At 37.3% G+C, this 16448-nt stretch overlaps 1 protein-coding gene across 1 annotated transcript in view; it reads left to right on the top strand.

The window, feature by feature from the left end:
• The window catches only part of C9 (complement C9), an 82651-nt gene extending 68422 nt beyond the window's left edge, over nucleotides 1-14229 (top strand). The window contains exons 10-11 of the mRNA XM_007487420.3: nucleotides 2481-2704; nucleotides 13887-14229. Coding sequence (XP_007487482.2) covers nucleotides 2481-2702 — 222 coding nt within the window. The 3' untranslated portion in view covers nucleotides 2703-2704; nucleotides 13887-14229. The remainder of the gene's footprint in view (nucleotides 1-2480; nucleotides 2705-13886) is intronic.
• Nucleotides 14230-16448: the final 2219 nt, after the last annotated feature.

The raw sequence follows: 16448 nt of genomic DNA, 5'->3' as shown, positions 1-16448 counted from the left end.
TCAGACATTCCCCAATTGGTGGACAGTATTTTAGAACATATGGTTTCTCTTCCTTTTCTCTGGATCACCTTAGAAAACAAATCTAATAGTGACATTTCTAAGTCAAAAGGTAAACACAGTTTTATGTCTGAGTATAATTCCAGATTGCTCTCCAAAATACTTGGATCAGTTCACAGTTCTACCAGTAATGTATGTGTCCCTATTTTTTCCACATCCCCTCCAATAGTTGTCATTTTGCCCCTTTATCATTTTAGCCAATCTGATAGATATGAAATGATTTCTCAGAGTTGTTTCAAGTTGTATTTCTCTTAATCAATAATGCTCTAAATAGAGCATTTTTTCATATAGTTATATAGAGCTTTGATTTCTTCTTCCACAAACTGTCTGTTCCTATCTTTTGGCAATTTATCAATTGGGGAATGGCTCACATTCTTATATATTTGTCAAAGTTCCCTATATTTTAGATCCAATACCTCTATCCAAGAAACTGTCTATAAATTTTTTCTCAACTTACTGCTTTTTTTCTAATTTGTATATTTTCTAATATTTGCATAAAACTGTTTCAATGTAATATATTCAAAATTTTCCATTTCATATTTCACAATACTTTCTATCTCTTATTTATTCATAATTCTTTTCCTATCATAAATCTGATAGGTAATGTTTCCCCATTCTTCTAATTTGGTTATACTGTCTCTCTTTTAGGTCAGATATCCATTTTGACCTTATCTTGGTAAATGGTATAAGATTGTAGTTTTATATGTAGTTTCTGACAAACTACTTTCCAGTTTTCCCAATAATTTTGACCAAATAGTGAATTCTCATTCAAAATCCTTGGAACTTTATCTTTTTCAAACACAAGTTCGCTATAACCCTTTACAATGATTTTTTGTATGTCTATTCTGTTTCTTAGCTATTACCAGAGTTTCAATAATTACTGCTTTATAATATAGTTTAAAATCTGGTACTGCTAGAGAAGGGGGTCTTTTTAAAAAATTATTTCCTTTGACACGCTTGATCTTTTGTTTTTCCAAAAGAATTTTGTTATTATTTTTTCTAGTTCAATAAAGTAATTTTTTGGTAATTTAATTGGAATGGCATTGAATAAGTAGATTAGGTAGTCTTATCATTTTAATTATGTTAGCTCTGCCCACCCATGAACGATTAATATTTCTCCAAATATTTGATAAGGTTTATCATGTTGTTCAGTTATTTCAGTAATGTTCAACACTTCTGTACCCCATTTGAGGTTTTCTTGGCAGTGGTTTACCATTTCCTTCTCCAACTCACTTTACAAATGAGTAAACTGAGGCCAACAGGATTAAATGACTTGTCCAAGGGCACATAGCTAGTAGGTGTCTGAGCTCAGATTTGAATTCGTGTAGATGAGTCTTCCTGACTTCCTGCCCAGTACTCTATTCACTGTACTACCTAGATGCCCAGGAGAAGAGAGTCTTATTCACAAAGAATATCTTTGTATCAGCGGCCAGAGGGATGGAATACAATTAGACCTCAATTGCTTGCTGGATCCCTTGCAAGCATCATGGTTTAGCCATCAAGAATCAGGCTAAAAGTAGGGTCACTGAGTAGCTCAGTGGATTGAGAGCATGTCCTGAAAACTGGAGTTCCTAGGTTCAAATCTGACCTTGGACTCTTACTCCGAAATTTTATTGAGGGGAATCTTGATCAGGTAGTTGGCCTCTGAAGTCAATTCCCACTTTGAGATTGTGTAAGAGTAAATGATCAATGTTTATTTTAGTTTGATAGAATGTCAGGTAGACCTCACTTAATTGCATTTAAATGAGAAGTTGCCCCAATAAACAGGACGAACCAAGTAATTGTGCAGAGATTTAGAATACAAGCTATGATTAAAGGCAAAATAATGTGTTTAGATGGCTTTAATGGTTTGGAAATATTGATTTTTCACTAACCTAAATTCAGCTGCTAAACAAATGTGATAGAAGCAATTTTGAGTCTTCTATTTCCAATTCTATACAACTGAATAAATTCAGAATAGCCAAACAAAAAGCTAACCAGCTGAGAAAAGATATATTTGATCTTATCCACACATATAGCATTCACTTAAATATTCATTAAATCCCTAATATATGTTTAAAGAATGTTCCCTAGAGGGAAATACAAGCTCCTAAGGAAGCAGTCTATTTTGTTTGCAGGTGAGGGTTTGAAGGAGAGCAGGGGAAGGAGCACTTTACTCTTTAGTCAAAGGTTTAGACTTCAAATTCTGGTTGTAACCACACTAAACTCAAGAAAATCACCTAACTTCTCTTGGCCTCAGTTTCTGATTGCAAATAAGAGAGTGGAACTTGATCATCTCTAAGGTCCCTTCCCACTCTAAATTCGAAGATCTCGTGGCATAGGTTCATGCATGATAGTAATAATCACATTATTGTCATTAATAATAATAATTAGCATTTATGTAACAATTTAAGGTTTTGTGTGTTGGTTTATTTGATCTGCAGCTACTCCCAATTGGCAATCTGGTTCCAGTGAGAATGGAAAATGCACATGAAAAGAAACAAAATTTGGAACAAGCCATCAATGATTATGTTGATCAGTTCAACTCCCACAAGTGCCAGCCCTGTCAAAATGAAGGCACCACAATGCTGCTAGATGGGGAATGCATATGTGCCTGCAAAACTGGTTTTCAGGGAGTTGCTTGTCAGATCTCGCCAGTTGTTTAAAGGTGAGTAAAATTCTTTCAAGAAAAAAGAAAAACATTCTTTCCTAGGCCATTTTACTTGCTCACTTCTAGATTGCCCATGAAAACATCTTAAGATGATAGTTGAATCAATAGTGGAAGACAATAAATTACCCTGGAATTTCATTTGAAACAGTAATTTCCACATTTTCTTTCACTGACTTTTATCAGGGCTGGAAATTTAACAAGTGAAATGGCTATTCTCTACCAGCTACTGTTATAGGAATAGTGAGGCAAAAATAAAAAGTCCCTACCTTCAAGGAGCTTACATTTGATGGGGAGGAAAGCAAAGGAGAAGTAAGGTAGAATGCTGCATTTCTAGCCTATCCTGGCTTCTGTTCTTCTTCTAATGAAAATATGAATGAGAGGAGATATAGCCGAGTCAGTCCTCAACAGGGAGAAGGATAGATGTAGCTAGTATAGATGAAATGAGCCGTTCTGAAAATGTGTTTATGGCTTTTGTTCATGTACACACTATGAGAGATAAGAGACATAAAGATGCTCTTGCCACTGACGATGGTCTAATTTTGTCACTGGTGGGCGTGCTAGAGCCAGTTGTACCATATTCCAAGACTTGTTTGTTAAATTTCTAGCGGGAGAATTTATACCTCTGAAATCAACAGATGATACAAATCAGGGATTAATGTATTGTTCTGTCGATTATCTAGGCTTAAGAAAATGATTGACGAAATATTAATAAAGCAGATTAAAATTAAAAAGTGTAACAGGTAAACCCAACTCCCAGGCAACTGTTAAACATTTACCAGAACACCCCTGAGTTTGATTGATCATTGCTGCAGGGATTCTTCAATAGAATATTTTTCAGTACAGTGAATTTACAAGGATAGAGTGACTTACTAACCTAAATAATTAATTATTAAAATAATATGTGTCTGGAATTGTGCTAAGCCTGGGGATACAAATATTGGCAAACAAAAGTCTATGGCCTCAAAGAGCTTAGATTCTAATTGTTGTTCAGTCATACCCAGTTCTTCATAACCCCATTTTGTTTTTTTGGGGAGGCAAAGATCCAGAAGTGGCTTGCATTTCTTTCTCCAGCTCATTTTGCAGATGAAGAAACTGAGGCAAATAGGGTTAAATGACTCGCCTAGGGACACAGCTAGCAAGTATCTGTGGCAGAGGATCACCTGTCAGAGGTCAGGGTTCAAGGCTCAGAGGCTGAGTACCAGAGGAAGGAAGATGAAGATCATGGCCAGCGTAAAGGTAGCATGGTTTAGAAATGGTCATGAAGAGCAGCTCAGCACTGAATATGTTTCTAAAATCTGCACATGATCATGGTTGTAGCTGCAGCTCATACTCAGAGATGGGGGACTAAAGCTGCTGGATCAGCATTCTGACTTGTAGTGGAGCTAAAAGTGATAGCATTTCCACACCAAGTCTCACCCCAATATGATTTGTCTTTGTGGATGAAGGAACAAAGGATGAAGTGGCCCAAGTTGGAAAAATGGGGCAGGTTTGAACTTCCATGCCCATCGTTAGTAGGATCTGGCTTTGAAGGCAGCTATACTTACAGCCAGATTTGGAGAAAAATATTATACAGATCTACACGCTTAATATGTATATAACTGTATATTAGACAACTCACCTTGCATATACCAGTGACTCTGCCAACCTGAAGCTCAAAGTGACACACTGGATTGATGATCTTTGTGAGTCGCCTCCTCCCTCCTCCCCAATCCCAGAGAGAATGCTCAGCCCTCACCTATATTGTCTTGTGGACTTTGGTCAAGTAGCCTTCAACATTAACACATTTCACCCAGTTGAGGAGTTGTTAAATCCATTTATTTTTAATCTTTTAAAACTCAAGTGTTTGGGTTTTTCTTTGACTAGATCTGTGATGTTAGTGGTGTAGGGAAACTCCTACCAAATGATCAGCAGCTGTTCTGCACTTCAGGTAGAGCACCAAGCGGTTGAGTAACGTACCCAGATCCATGCAAACAGTACATCACAGAAATATGACTTGAAGGAGGCAGCTGGGTAGCTCAGTGGATTGAGAGCTAAGCCAAGAGATGGGAGGTCCTAGGTTCAAATCTGATCTCAGACACTTCCTAGCTGGGTGCCCCTGGGCAAGTCACTTGACCCCCATTGCCTAGCCCTTACCATTCTTCTGCCTTGGAGTCACTATAAGACAGAAGGTAGGGGTTTAAAAAAAAAAAAGAAATATGACTTGAAGTCATATCTTCCTAACTCTGAGATCATGTTTTTCAGTCATTTTGGTCATGCCTGACTCTTCATGACCCATTTGGGTTTTTCTTAGCAAAGATTCTAGAGTAGTTTGCTATTTCCTTCGCTAGTTCATTTCACAGATGAGAAAACTGAAGCAAACAAAGTTAAATTGCCCAGGGTCACACAGCTAGTGTTTGAAGCCAGATTTGAATTCAGGAAGATGTCTTCTAATTCCAGGCCTGGCATCACCTAACTACTCCCTCTGAGGGAAGCTCTCTATCAAAGACACCAAAGGTGTTACTCTCCTTAGTGTGGCCAAACCAGATGAAAATGTAATTAGGAGATATTTTTTAAAAATAAATAAAAATAAAACATAGACAATATATTTAAAAGTAGGTCAATATGGAGCCTACTTATATAGGATTGATATTTCCTTATTTCTCTATCTGTTTGACATCATTGCCCTACTCTATATAGCCTCTTAGAATATTAACATACCCTTCAACATGTCTGAACTTCTGAGATCTCTCTTGTTAGCCAGCTGTCTTTCAGCACATAATTTGAAGTATGAAACATATTCCCATTTCTCAGTTGTCATGTAAACAACCCTAGATTTCCCTAGTTTCAAAATGAGCCATTCCAAGCATCACTATCAAAGAATCAAATCATAGAATCAAACAAAGCCCAACAGTTTCCCTTTGGTTTCAAATGGCCAACCCTGGCCTAAATTAAACAATGAACACATGTGATAATTTATATATTTAAACCCAATAGAATATATGGATGAGCTGGAATTCCATAAGGTTCAAACAGTATTACTCGAATATTTATTATATGTGCAATTGAAGGATTGAGAGGGGAACAGGGGGAATGGAAGGAGAGAGAGGGAAATGGGAAGAGAGGGTGAAGAGATTCTTCTCTTCACCCTCTCTTTTCTGGGAGAGAGGTAGCCAGGTCTTGTCCCCCTGACAGAGGGAATATGTCTCCTTAGAGAATAGTTCTGGGAGATGGAGGACAAGACCTGGAGAGATTAGCTTTCCTAAGATGACCCACTGCCTCTGCTTTGGTCCCAACTATTGTTGAGAGGCAAGATGGATTCTTCTGCCTCTGGTCTCCTTAGGGACACCAACTGAAACTTCCCTTCCAAAATCTGGGGTCACCCCATTATCAAGGAGAGATGTTGTTCCTTGGGTTAGGCAGTTTGGATCACTGGGATCCTGAGATAACTGTTCCTTTTTGGGGAGAGATGTGATTCTCCCCAAATCTTCTGTCCCCTTTCCTAGTATCAGAAACCAGCCAGACCTAATTCTAAAGTAGTAAACAATTTATTTGGGTTCACACAGGGAAGGAGAGGTAGGGGTGTCAGGCAAGGAAAGTGGGGAGCAGGAAACCCTAACACTTGTCCCCTCTGGCAGACTGGCCCCCCCAAGTTCTTGAACCCTCTTCCAGCCAGCTGCTTGTTGATCTCTATTCCTCAGCTAAATTTCTCTTAATTCAGGAGTCCAGGAACAGGTCAGGGAGAGAGAAATCTCAGTGAAAGATCTGGATGGCTCTGGCCAGAGTGAGTCCAAATCCAAAACCCCCTTGAGAAATCAGGCAGCTGTTCTTGAAGACTCTTAGTGGAGGTATTTGGTATCCCAGAAGGAATAACTGGTCCCAAACGGATGGGCTCTTTCTCAGCTTCCAGGAAAACCACCTTCCTCCTCCACCTCTCAGGCTGGAAGACCATTGACAGTTGGAGCTTCAGAGTTCTAACTCCTTTAGAGCTTCCAGGCTCCTCTCTCTGCTCCTCCTCTGTTGCTCTTCAGCAGATCTCTCCTTCAGCCTGGCTTCTCATCGCACCCCCTGGATCTCTCTTTCTTACATTCCATATGCTAAGTATTTTCAAGGATACATAAGAAGTCCATTAAAGAATCACAGAATTTGAGAGTTGGAGGAGACTTCAGAAGCCATCCAGTTTAAGACATACCCAGAAAGAATCTCCCTTGCAACATAGCCAATAAATAGTCATCCAGCTTTTGTTGGAAGACCCCCAAAGAGAACATATTATTCATGCTTTATCCACAAGTAATATGTGATCCTGTTGCAAGAAAAAAAATGTTATATGTAAAAGCAACTAATAGAATAACATAATACAGAATACAATGAGATGCCAAAGTATTTGGTATAGGAATAAATGTCTATTAAAACAGAACAGGCTAATGAATTAAATGGATGATGGAAAATACATTTTTCTTGGTTTGAATTTTAAACAGTACTTTCCCCATCCTCCTTTACTAGGAGCAAAGTAGGAAGAGATCCATATTATTTATCCCAATAGTAAAGTAAGCCATCATGGAGGAAGTAGGCTGTCAAATGGACTGAACAAGAAGTGGCATTGGATTAGCCAAGAGTAAAGAGAGGGTCTGGTTAATAGGATGAGAGAATTCATAGGATGCTAAAGTGAAAGTCAAAAAGACCAGCCTCAAACACTTACCAGTGAAATAACCTTGGCCTCTAGAGATTAAATAACATTTACCCTCTGGGCCCCAGTTTTGTCATCCATAAAACAAGGAGGAGGATGGAGGTTAGATTCTATGATCCCTAAAGTCCCTTCCAGCTCTAAAATCCATGGTCTTTGAGAAGTGAGCTAGTCCATAGGTCTGAAATCTGGGGAGTAGGCTCAATTACGACAATGCCTCTACCTTTAACATATTATTTTCCTCCCCTCTCATTGAGCTTCCTTGTCTCCAAAATGAAATAAGGATGTTGGCCCTCTGGGTAAGTTCTAAAGTTTCGTGTATTTTTATGTATTTAATTTGCATATAGGAGGAGGGAAAAAAGAGGGAACGGAGGAGGAGGCCCCCCAAAAGCTATTTAAATGTAAAGGCATATAAATCAGCTGGTTTAGTCTTGAGTTCGATGCCAGAAATATGAAAAATATGCGTGTTAACCCTCTGGTTCTCAGTTCTGATGAATTTTCCTCATCTGGGTTGAGTCTGGACTTTTAGCACCACCTACCTATTCCCTCTAGGATTGCAGTCTCTTAGCAGGCTCCAAAACATCATTATCTTCCTTAAATTAAAGTGTGCGTATGTGTATTGCATACAGGAAAGTTTGCTCAAAGTCAAAGATTGGGAACACTTAGCCTAGGTGAGTTCTAAGATCCCTTCCTATCCTAACGGTCTGTGCTTCTAATGGGATCCTTACTGAATATTCCATCTAAGCATTCAGTCAGTACCAGAGATGCAACATTGTCTTATATTGTTTGCTAACTGTTTCATAACCCTCAGTCCTATCTCGCCCAGTCCCTACCAGCTAGACTGCAGGATACTAGAGGATTTGTTGTTGTTGCCATCAGTCAGTTTGGTAGTGCCTGACTTTGTCTAGTTGTATTGACTTTAACAGAACTGAACCAAACTGAATAATCAAACTTGCCAACTCCCTAGAACTGACAAAGTTGAGTTGGTCATATATATTATTTACGAAAAGATTCGCCAATTGACTCTTTGGCTTTTTGAGAACTGTAGTTGTTAATTTGGTGGGAGGGGGCTGAATATTTATTTTTTATTCAAAAATTTTAATTAATTAATTAATTTAGAATATTTTTCCTTGGTTACAAGATTCATGTTCCCCCCTCCCCTATGCAATCCCACTGAGTTTTACATGTGTCCTTGATCAAGACCTATTTCCATATTATTAATATTTGCATTAGGGAGATCATTTAGAATTGTGTTTATTTTTAAAGTCAGCCACTGCTCTGAAATTGCCTTATTCTTCAACACTTTAGTGCATCTGTGATCAGGTTAACAGGTTAACAGGGACACTTCTGACAGAGCAAACAAGGGTCCTTAGCTGTGACTTCTTATTCCTTATCCATGTCTTTGCATCAATACAGTATCCAGGTTTTGTCCAATCTACTATAGGCCTTTTCTACATTCCACAAGACTATTAATGAATCATTATTGCAAAATAATGTATTAATTTTTAGTATTACATATAGACTAACATAGGGTGTGGGCTCTCCATTTGTTATAGAGAGGTGTCCTGTTTATGCAGCATGTCTTTTTAAAATTTAATTTAAAAATTTTTAACCAATTACATGTAATAACAAATAAATAAAATAAGTTTTTTGAAGTTTTGTGATCCAAATTGTTTCTTTGCCTCTTTCCCTCCCCTCTCTCAGAGGTGAAAAACAGTTCAATCTGGGTTATACATATATTATCACACAAAACATATTTCTATATTGTTCATTTCTATAAGTGACTAGTCTTATAAAACCCAAACCCCCAAACATATACCCAAATAAAAAAGTGAAAAAATCATTCATGCAGTAATCTTACTGAATGAACAATTTGCCCTTTTCCCCCATCTTAACATTCTTTTTTCATTAAATTTATTATTTATTTATATTTAACATTCTTTCCTTTTTTAAAATGAGTTCCAAATTCTCTATCTCCTTCCTACCCTCCCTCATCTACTGAGAAGACAAGCAATATATCAATTATACATGTAAAATCATGCAAAATTTCCATATTAGCCATATTACAAAAAATAAAATAAAGTAAGAAAATTATACTTCAGTTTGTACTTGGAGTTCATCAGTTCTCTATCTGGAAGTAGATAGCATTTTTTCATCATGAGTACTCTGGGATTGTCTTATATCATTGCATTGATCAGGGTAGCCAACTCTTTCACAGTTCATCATTGCTCTTATTATTTCCTAAGGTCATTAGCTTCCACATGTTCAATTCTGGTTTTTAGGCAGCTCTTAAGATAACTTCACAATCTCCCCTCAGGAAGATGAGACACTGCCCCAGATCTAGTCCTACAAACAAGTATATACATAACTTAAGGGAAACACAAAATAATGTTCTATATGGTGAGTTTTTTTAAAAATAGATTTGGTAAAGGATGTATGTATAGGTGACTCATTTAAGAATTCATTAAATGTCACCCCCAAAATATATGCATCATCTTTCCCAAAAATAAGAGAAAAAACATATAAATAAAAATTATAACAAGACTCTGATCCATATTCAAGGACCAGTGAAGGTAATTTATATCCTACAAGCATGTAGATCAGGCATAACAATATTGCACTTATCTAACATCTGCCATGACTAAAGAAAGTTGCCATATAAAAAGAGGGACAGAAATCTGATAAAAATGGGCAATGTGGTCTCCTGGTCTGATTTCTACTCTATATAAGAGTCATAGGTCTATCAAGCTGGAGTCAGAGCCAAAGAAGGATATTCTCATGTCTTACACACTAAGCCAGGAGAGGCTTACCTCAGAACTCTGCTGAAAAGTAGGTCTTTCAGCTCTCCCCCATTTTGGCATTGACATATATCACCCCTACAAGGGTTGGTGACATCTGTGATCACTGGCTTATCAGCACTGATCTTGTTAGTAGTCCCTTTGTAGTTTCCGTGGAATCAGACTCAAACATCAGTTATAATCTGTAATAGATGATATTTGAGGGTATATATTTGATGGTATACTAGATAACTAATGGATCAGGAAGTTATCTTCCTTTAGCCTAACCTCCTCCCTTTGTACCTCCCTCTTCAGAAGTCTTTCAGCCTCAACCTCCCCTCTTCTTCAGTCTTCCTCAAGTCACTCAGTGTGATCTGTGAGGGTTCAATGAAATAGTTCTTAATATTTTTGTCAACAAGGGGTTTATTTGGGGAAGACAGAACAGGTGGAGGATAAGGTAAGAGGGATAGGGTTTTCCCTATTCTCTACAGTGAGTCTAGGTTGGAGGATATTGAGAGAAATGGCAATTCAGTCACTATTATGAAACAGAGTCAGTCAGAGAGAGATATAAGGACTATTGTCCTTCTTCTTCTGCCTTCAAATCAGCCAGACCACCTCCAACTTGATTATCCCAAGTCCTAAAGATAAACAACCAGCTTCCTCCTTCAGGTCAGCCAGAAAGCCAAAAGACCTTTAGCTTCAGTCAAACAGTTGGCTCTTGCCTCCGTTTCCCAGTCACATTCCAAATGGAATCTTCATTTGACTGACAGATGATCAGTCTCCAGCTTTTTGTCCTTTGCATGCATGACTCTACCACAAGTTCCATAAGATTGAATCACCAATGGCAGATTTCAATAGTCTAAGCTTTGAGGTATGCAATGTTGTCAGGGCTGTTAGACATTGTAAACTGATTCTTCATTACCAAGTGTTAAGTATAATTTCAAAAACTCAAGTTTAAAAAATTATACTTAAAACTAACAAAGAAAAAGAGAAGAAAAATATCAAAAAGAAGATAATTTCTCAAACCCCATTAAACAATGTAACAGTTTAACATGTATTTTTAAAAATACAGATTGATTACTTAAAAGTTAAATCTCTTTTGTCTGTAACATTGCCAAGATTCTCAGTATGCATATACATATGTTTTTCCCCTGGTAAAAGCTTGTCATAGACTTTAATAAAACAACCAAGGCAAAGTCTGCAAAGGATAATAATTCCTAGAATTAAAAAGGTCTGTTTGACCACAGTTGCTAACACACCTGTGCTCTATAGCCATGAGAGGTTCTATCGTGTACCATTAGATGTCACATAGGTCTCTAATGCAATTTGCTGAGTATCATTTGAAATTCTTGGAAACTCATGGACATTTGTAAACATTTCACCTGACTTATTTATGTAAGAACCACAGGATGGAATAATAAGATCACAGACACCCCCAGTAGTTGCCATAAGCATATGAAGAGCTAGCCGAGTTTGTATGACTGTCTTTGTCAAGGAACTAGTCTTCTTTTGGAGGAAGGAGATGGCTTTAGAAGTTAGGGAGATGGCTTGAACTGTATCCTGAGCCAATTTCTCAACCCTAGCAGAAATATTCCTAATAGAATCTATTAGTGCCATCATCCCAAAATTGGCTATAGCAGCCCAAAGGAAATGACTACTAAACTAGTCCTAGATCTCTTGCCACCAAGTGCCCAGACAATAGACAAGAGTCTTCCAGGACACCAGGGAAACCCAGGAAAATTGACTTCACTGGAGGTATAATTGGAGAAGTTTGCCTTCTCTTTGCTAGGAAGAAGCAGGAAGGACTACTACATGTGGTGTGTGCAAGTTCAGATTTGCTAGGTGACCAGTCATGTGATTATATGCCTTTTCTCTCTCCAACCTGCTTTTACTATTAAATAAATAATTATTAATTAAGATACTGTCTCCAGAGAATTTAAATCTTAACTAAGTTAAGATGGTGACTGTAAGCTATGGGCTAGTGACTATGGAAGTGGCATTTTGTTTTGAAACTAAGATTTGTGCTGCTGGACTAGCAATATCAAAGGGGACAAATGGATATCATTTTAGTCCAGCTCTCATAGACTGGAATCTCCAACCTTGTAGCCTTCTATTCTCTTCAAGGCAGGAAAACATAGTCTTCTTTTGAGAAGCAAAGGCAAGATGCCAGATAGATCTATGCTTCCTAGAGTAATATTTAGAAAATCCATGCAGACATTCATACCTTTCATGAGCACCAAAGCATCTTACACTTGTAATAACTTACTGGGAAGGCTTGTTCTAGTCCCTTTGCCTTTCTATGATCAGTTTCCTCCCCTATAAAATGAAAGGGTTGGACTGTCCCAGAAATCCTCAACCTTTTTTGTGTCATAAACCCTTTTGTCAGTCTGGTGAAGCTGATGTACTCCTTTTCAGAATATTGTTTTAAAATGAATAGAAGAAAAATATAAAGGCAAGCAATTATATATAAATACATTTATCAAAATGTATTTTTAAACTTTTCATTTATTTTAAAGAGATTTTATTTTACCAATTACATGTAATAACAAATTTCTACATGTTTTACAAAAAATTATATGATCCAAATTGTACCCTTCCCTTTGCTCCCCCTTCCCGGGATCTGGGTCTTACAAGTATCATGCAAAATCTATTTCCATATTGTTTGTTTTGTGAGGGAATAATCATATAAAAATCAAAACTTCAAGATCAAAATCCAAATAAACTGAAGGGAAAATAATATGCTTTGATCTGCATTCTGACTCCACCAGCTCTTTCTCTGGAGGTGGATGGCATTCTTTATCATAAGTTCCTCAGAATTGTCCTGGATCATCGACTTGCTGAGAGATAAATCATTTCATTTCTCCAACTACCAATTTCTTTGCCTCTAAAACAGGAATCTTTGCCTATATTATAGAGATATTGTGATGATCTAAAAATAACACATGAAAAATCACTTTGTAAATTGCCATTAAATCTACTAGTACAAATATTTATTATATATTATATCCTTGTTCTTTTGTTTTGAGTAGTTATTTTTACTATATCCTGTAAATAAGAATGAGAGTCAAAGAGAAAGGCATTGTAGTCCTGGAAAACATCAGCTTTTTTTAGATTCAGTAGATAATGTGATTTTAAAAACTATTTCTGTCAATGTCTTCTTCAGTATGTTCACTTTGCCTTCTTCCACACTGCAGTGTGCTAGAGCTAGCTTGAACCAACTTGGGATGCTGATCATTAAATTTTCAATATGAGCATTCACATCTTGGAAATTGGCAAACGCCACAAATCAGGGTGTGATTTACTGTTTGTTGGTTATCTAAACTCTAGATCTAAGAACATAATGGAGAAAATGTTTATGATGCAAAAAAATATGTCCAACAGAAAGATAGTTATCAGATAGTTACTAAAACATCATTGCCCATAGCATCATGCTGGGCCCTTGAACCTTAGACCAAAAGCTGACTGATACTTTTCTGTGTGTGTCTGTCCATGTTGGTATGATTCTTTAAAATTGGAACTATCCCAGCCAAACTGGGATGTCCAGGCACCTTAGAATAAAGTAAGGTTGAACTGAAGGTGCTGAGTAGACTCTAGCATGACCCACACCAGTTCCATCAGAAACTCCATCTGGTATCATTCCCATTTCTGGGCTCATTAATTCAGCAAGGCTTTCCACATCTGGCACTGTATTCACACCTGGCACTGCCTTCACAAACTACTAATGACCTTTTGTTTTTTCTAGGAATTGCTGAAAAAGAGGAATAGAATTCCTGGTCATGCCAATCTCCACATATGGAAGGGGGAGAAAAAGTCAGGACTGGCAGCCAGTATAATCCAGCCCCAGGCCTTGGAAGATGACCTGAGCCAGGAGGACAGCATCTGTGCACATAGCAATCCTTTTAGGACCTTCTTATCTAAGTCTACATTGATTTTTCTTTTCTCTGAACACTGATCATTTTTCGATTTTGGGTTTTCTTAAGATACAATGTCAGAATCCAAGTAACCCAAACATACTTAAATCCATAGGCAAAGCCAGTTTCTTTTTTCCTGCAAAAATAAAAATGGGATAAAATTAAAAATGAGAATATATTGCTGAAAGTAACTGTCAAGGGCAGCAAGGTAGCTCAATGAATTGAGAGCTAAGTCCTGGGTTCAAATGTGACCTCAGGTACTTGGTAGTTGTGTAAACATGGACAAGTCACTTGACCCAAATTGCCTTGTCCTTACCTCTCTTCTCCCTTGGAACTAATACTTAGTATTGATGCTAAGATGAAAGGTAAGGATTTTTAAAAAGATAGGGTGACAGATCCAATGACCTCTGAGGTCCCTATATTTTTTTTTGAGGGGTGAGTCTCTTTATTGCTCCCAGGCTAAAAGTACATCATCCATTCATGGGCCAATCCCACCTACTGATTAACATCAAAGCTTTGACCTGTTCTGTTTCCTTTTAAACATTATTTTTATTTGGTCAATTTCAAACATTATTCCTTGGAAACAACAATCATTTTCTTTTCCTCCCTCCCCTCTGGCCACTCCTCCCATAGAAGATGTGCGATTCCACTGGGCATCACATGTGTCCTTGATTCGAACCCATTTCCATGTGGTTGGTGCATTTTTTTTCTTTTAAACATTATTTTTATGTTCTGTTTCCAAATTGGGCCTGTTTGCTGTTTTGGGCAATCTGGTGGTATCCTCCCAACCTCTACCACCCTACCTTGATTGAGGTTTCACCATAATGATGCCAAATTTAGTGTAATCACCCAATTGATTTTAGATGTATTGTAGCTCAGAGTTCCCTAAATCAAAACATCTATTGGTTTTGATCTCTCTAGTAAGAGTAATAGGCATATACCATCATATTCAGTTCTGAGGTTCCTTCTTATTCCAAATCCGTGACTCAATGACTCTTTCTAGGGGAAAAAAAAAAAGCCCTTCTACAGTATATTTTATGAGTAGGCTTTGCTTGAATTGTTCCAGTAAGAGAGAATCTATTCCTAGGCAGCCCTTTCCACTTTCGAACTGCTCTGGCTGTTAAGATTTTCATTTTGCACTCAACTCCATGCATGCTTCATAGGGCAGCTTCAATACATCAGGATAGAGAACTTTCCCACATTACATTTACATCAAGTTCATATTTTCCTCTTTGTTATCTGATACTTTTTACTCCTGACTTCTGACTTCTAGGGGCAAACAAAACACAGTTAATTCCATTTCTTTAACACAATTTTTCAAATACTAGAATGTATTGAAGTCCAGTGACTCTGGAAAAGTCTGAGGCTGACAATTTTGTGCAACTCTTTCTCACTTAAATCTAACTCACGTATTAATCAGAACATCATTTCATGATGTCATTGGTCCTCTTCAAAAATGAAGGATGAACAACAACTAGAAGGCAGTTCTTATGTTCCTTTTTTGCTCCCACATCGTCTCTTCTCAAAATTAAACATTCCTAGTTCCTTCAATTCATCCCCCTGGGACATGGTCTTGGGTTCCTTCAACATCCTAGATGCCCTCTTCTTAATTTTATTTTAACAGTAATATCCTTCCTAAATGTGGCACTGAATACAATACTCAGGAGATGCTCTAACCAAAACAGGACAAAGGAATTATAGTTTTCCTGATCCTGGATTCTAGACTACCTTGGATGTAGTCTAAGGTGATATTTGCATTTTATATCATTATGAACTCATACTAAATTGGCAAGCCATCAAAAACCCCAGATCCTTTTCAATGAAATCATTGTCTAACCATGGTCTTGTGGCAGATGATAGATGAAATGATTGAGGAAACAAAGATTCAAGCTTCTGAAAATTTCGGTTTATTATTAAGTATGGCAATTGCCTAACAAGTTGGTACCAGGCCCCTTCCTCAGTTTAAAGCTGAACCCCCAAAATAGAAGGAAACAGATTTTTATATTTAAAACAATGAATCATTTGCATGATAATACATGTATAACTCAGATCTAATCATCTGCCAGCACAGGGAGTAGGGAATGGAAGGGAGGAAGGGAGATAAGTTCAATCACATAATTTAGGACAAATTGTGTGGAAATATGATTGGTAAAAAATAAATAAATAAATATTTTTAAAATAAAATTCTAAAAAAACCCAATTAACAAAATAAGGCCAATTAATTAAAAGGAAACAATAAATTAGGCAATCCAATTTCTAATTGGATGAAAAATTAGGGAATTTCCAAGTTGGGAGTAATTTCCTGAAATCAGAAAAGAGGTTTCCCATTTCTTCCAAGTGTCTGTGAACAATGAAAGAACCAAAGAAGCAATAACTGATTGATGAGGTTGGAC

This window comes from Monodelphis domestica, chromosome 3, assembly GCF_027887165.1.
Source record: "Monodelphis domestica isolate mMonDom1 chromosome 3, mMonDom1.pri, whole genome shotgun sequence".
NCBI lineage: Eukaryota > Metazoa > Chordata > Mammalia > Didelphimorphia > Didelphidae > Monodelphis > Monodelphis domestica.
The sequence above is the reverse complement of the archived record's forward strand: the minus strand, read 5'-3'. Positions and strand labels throughout refer to the sequence as shown.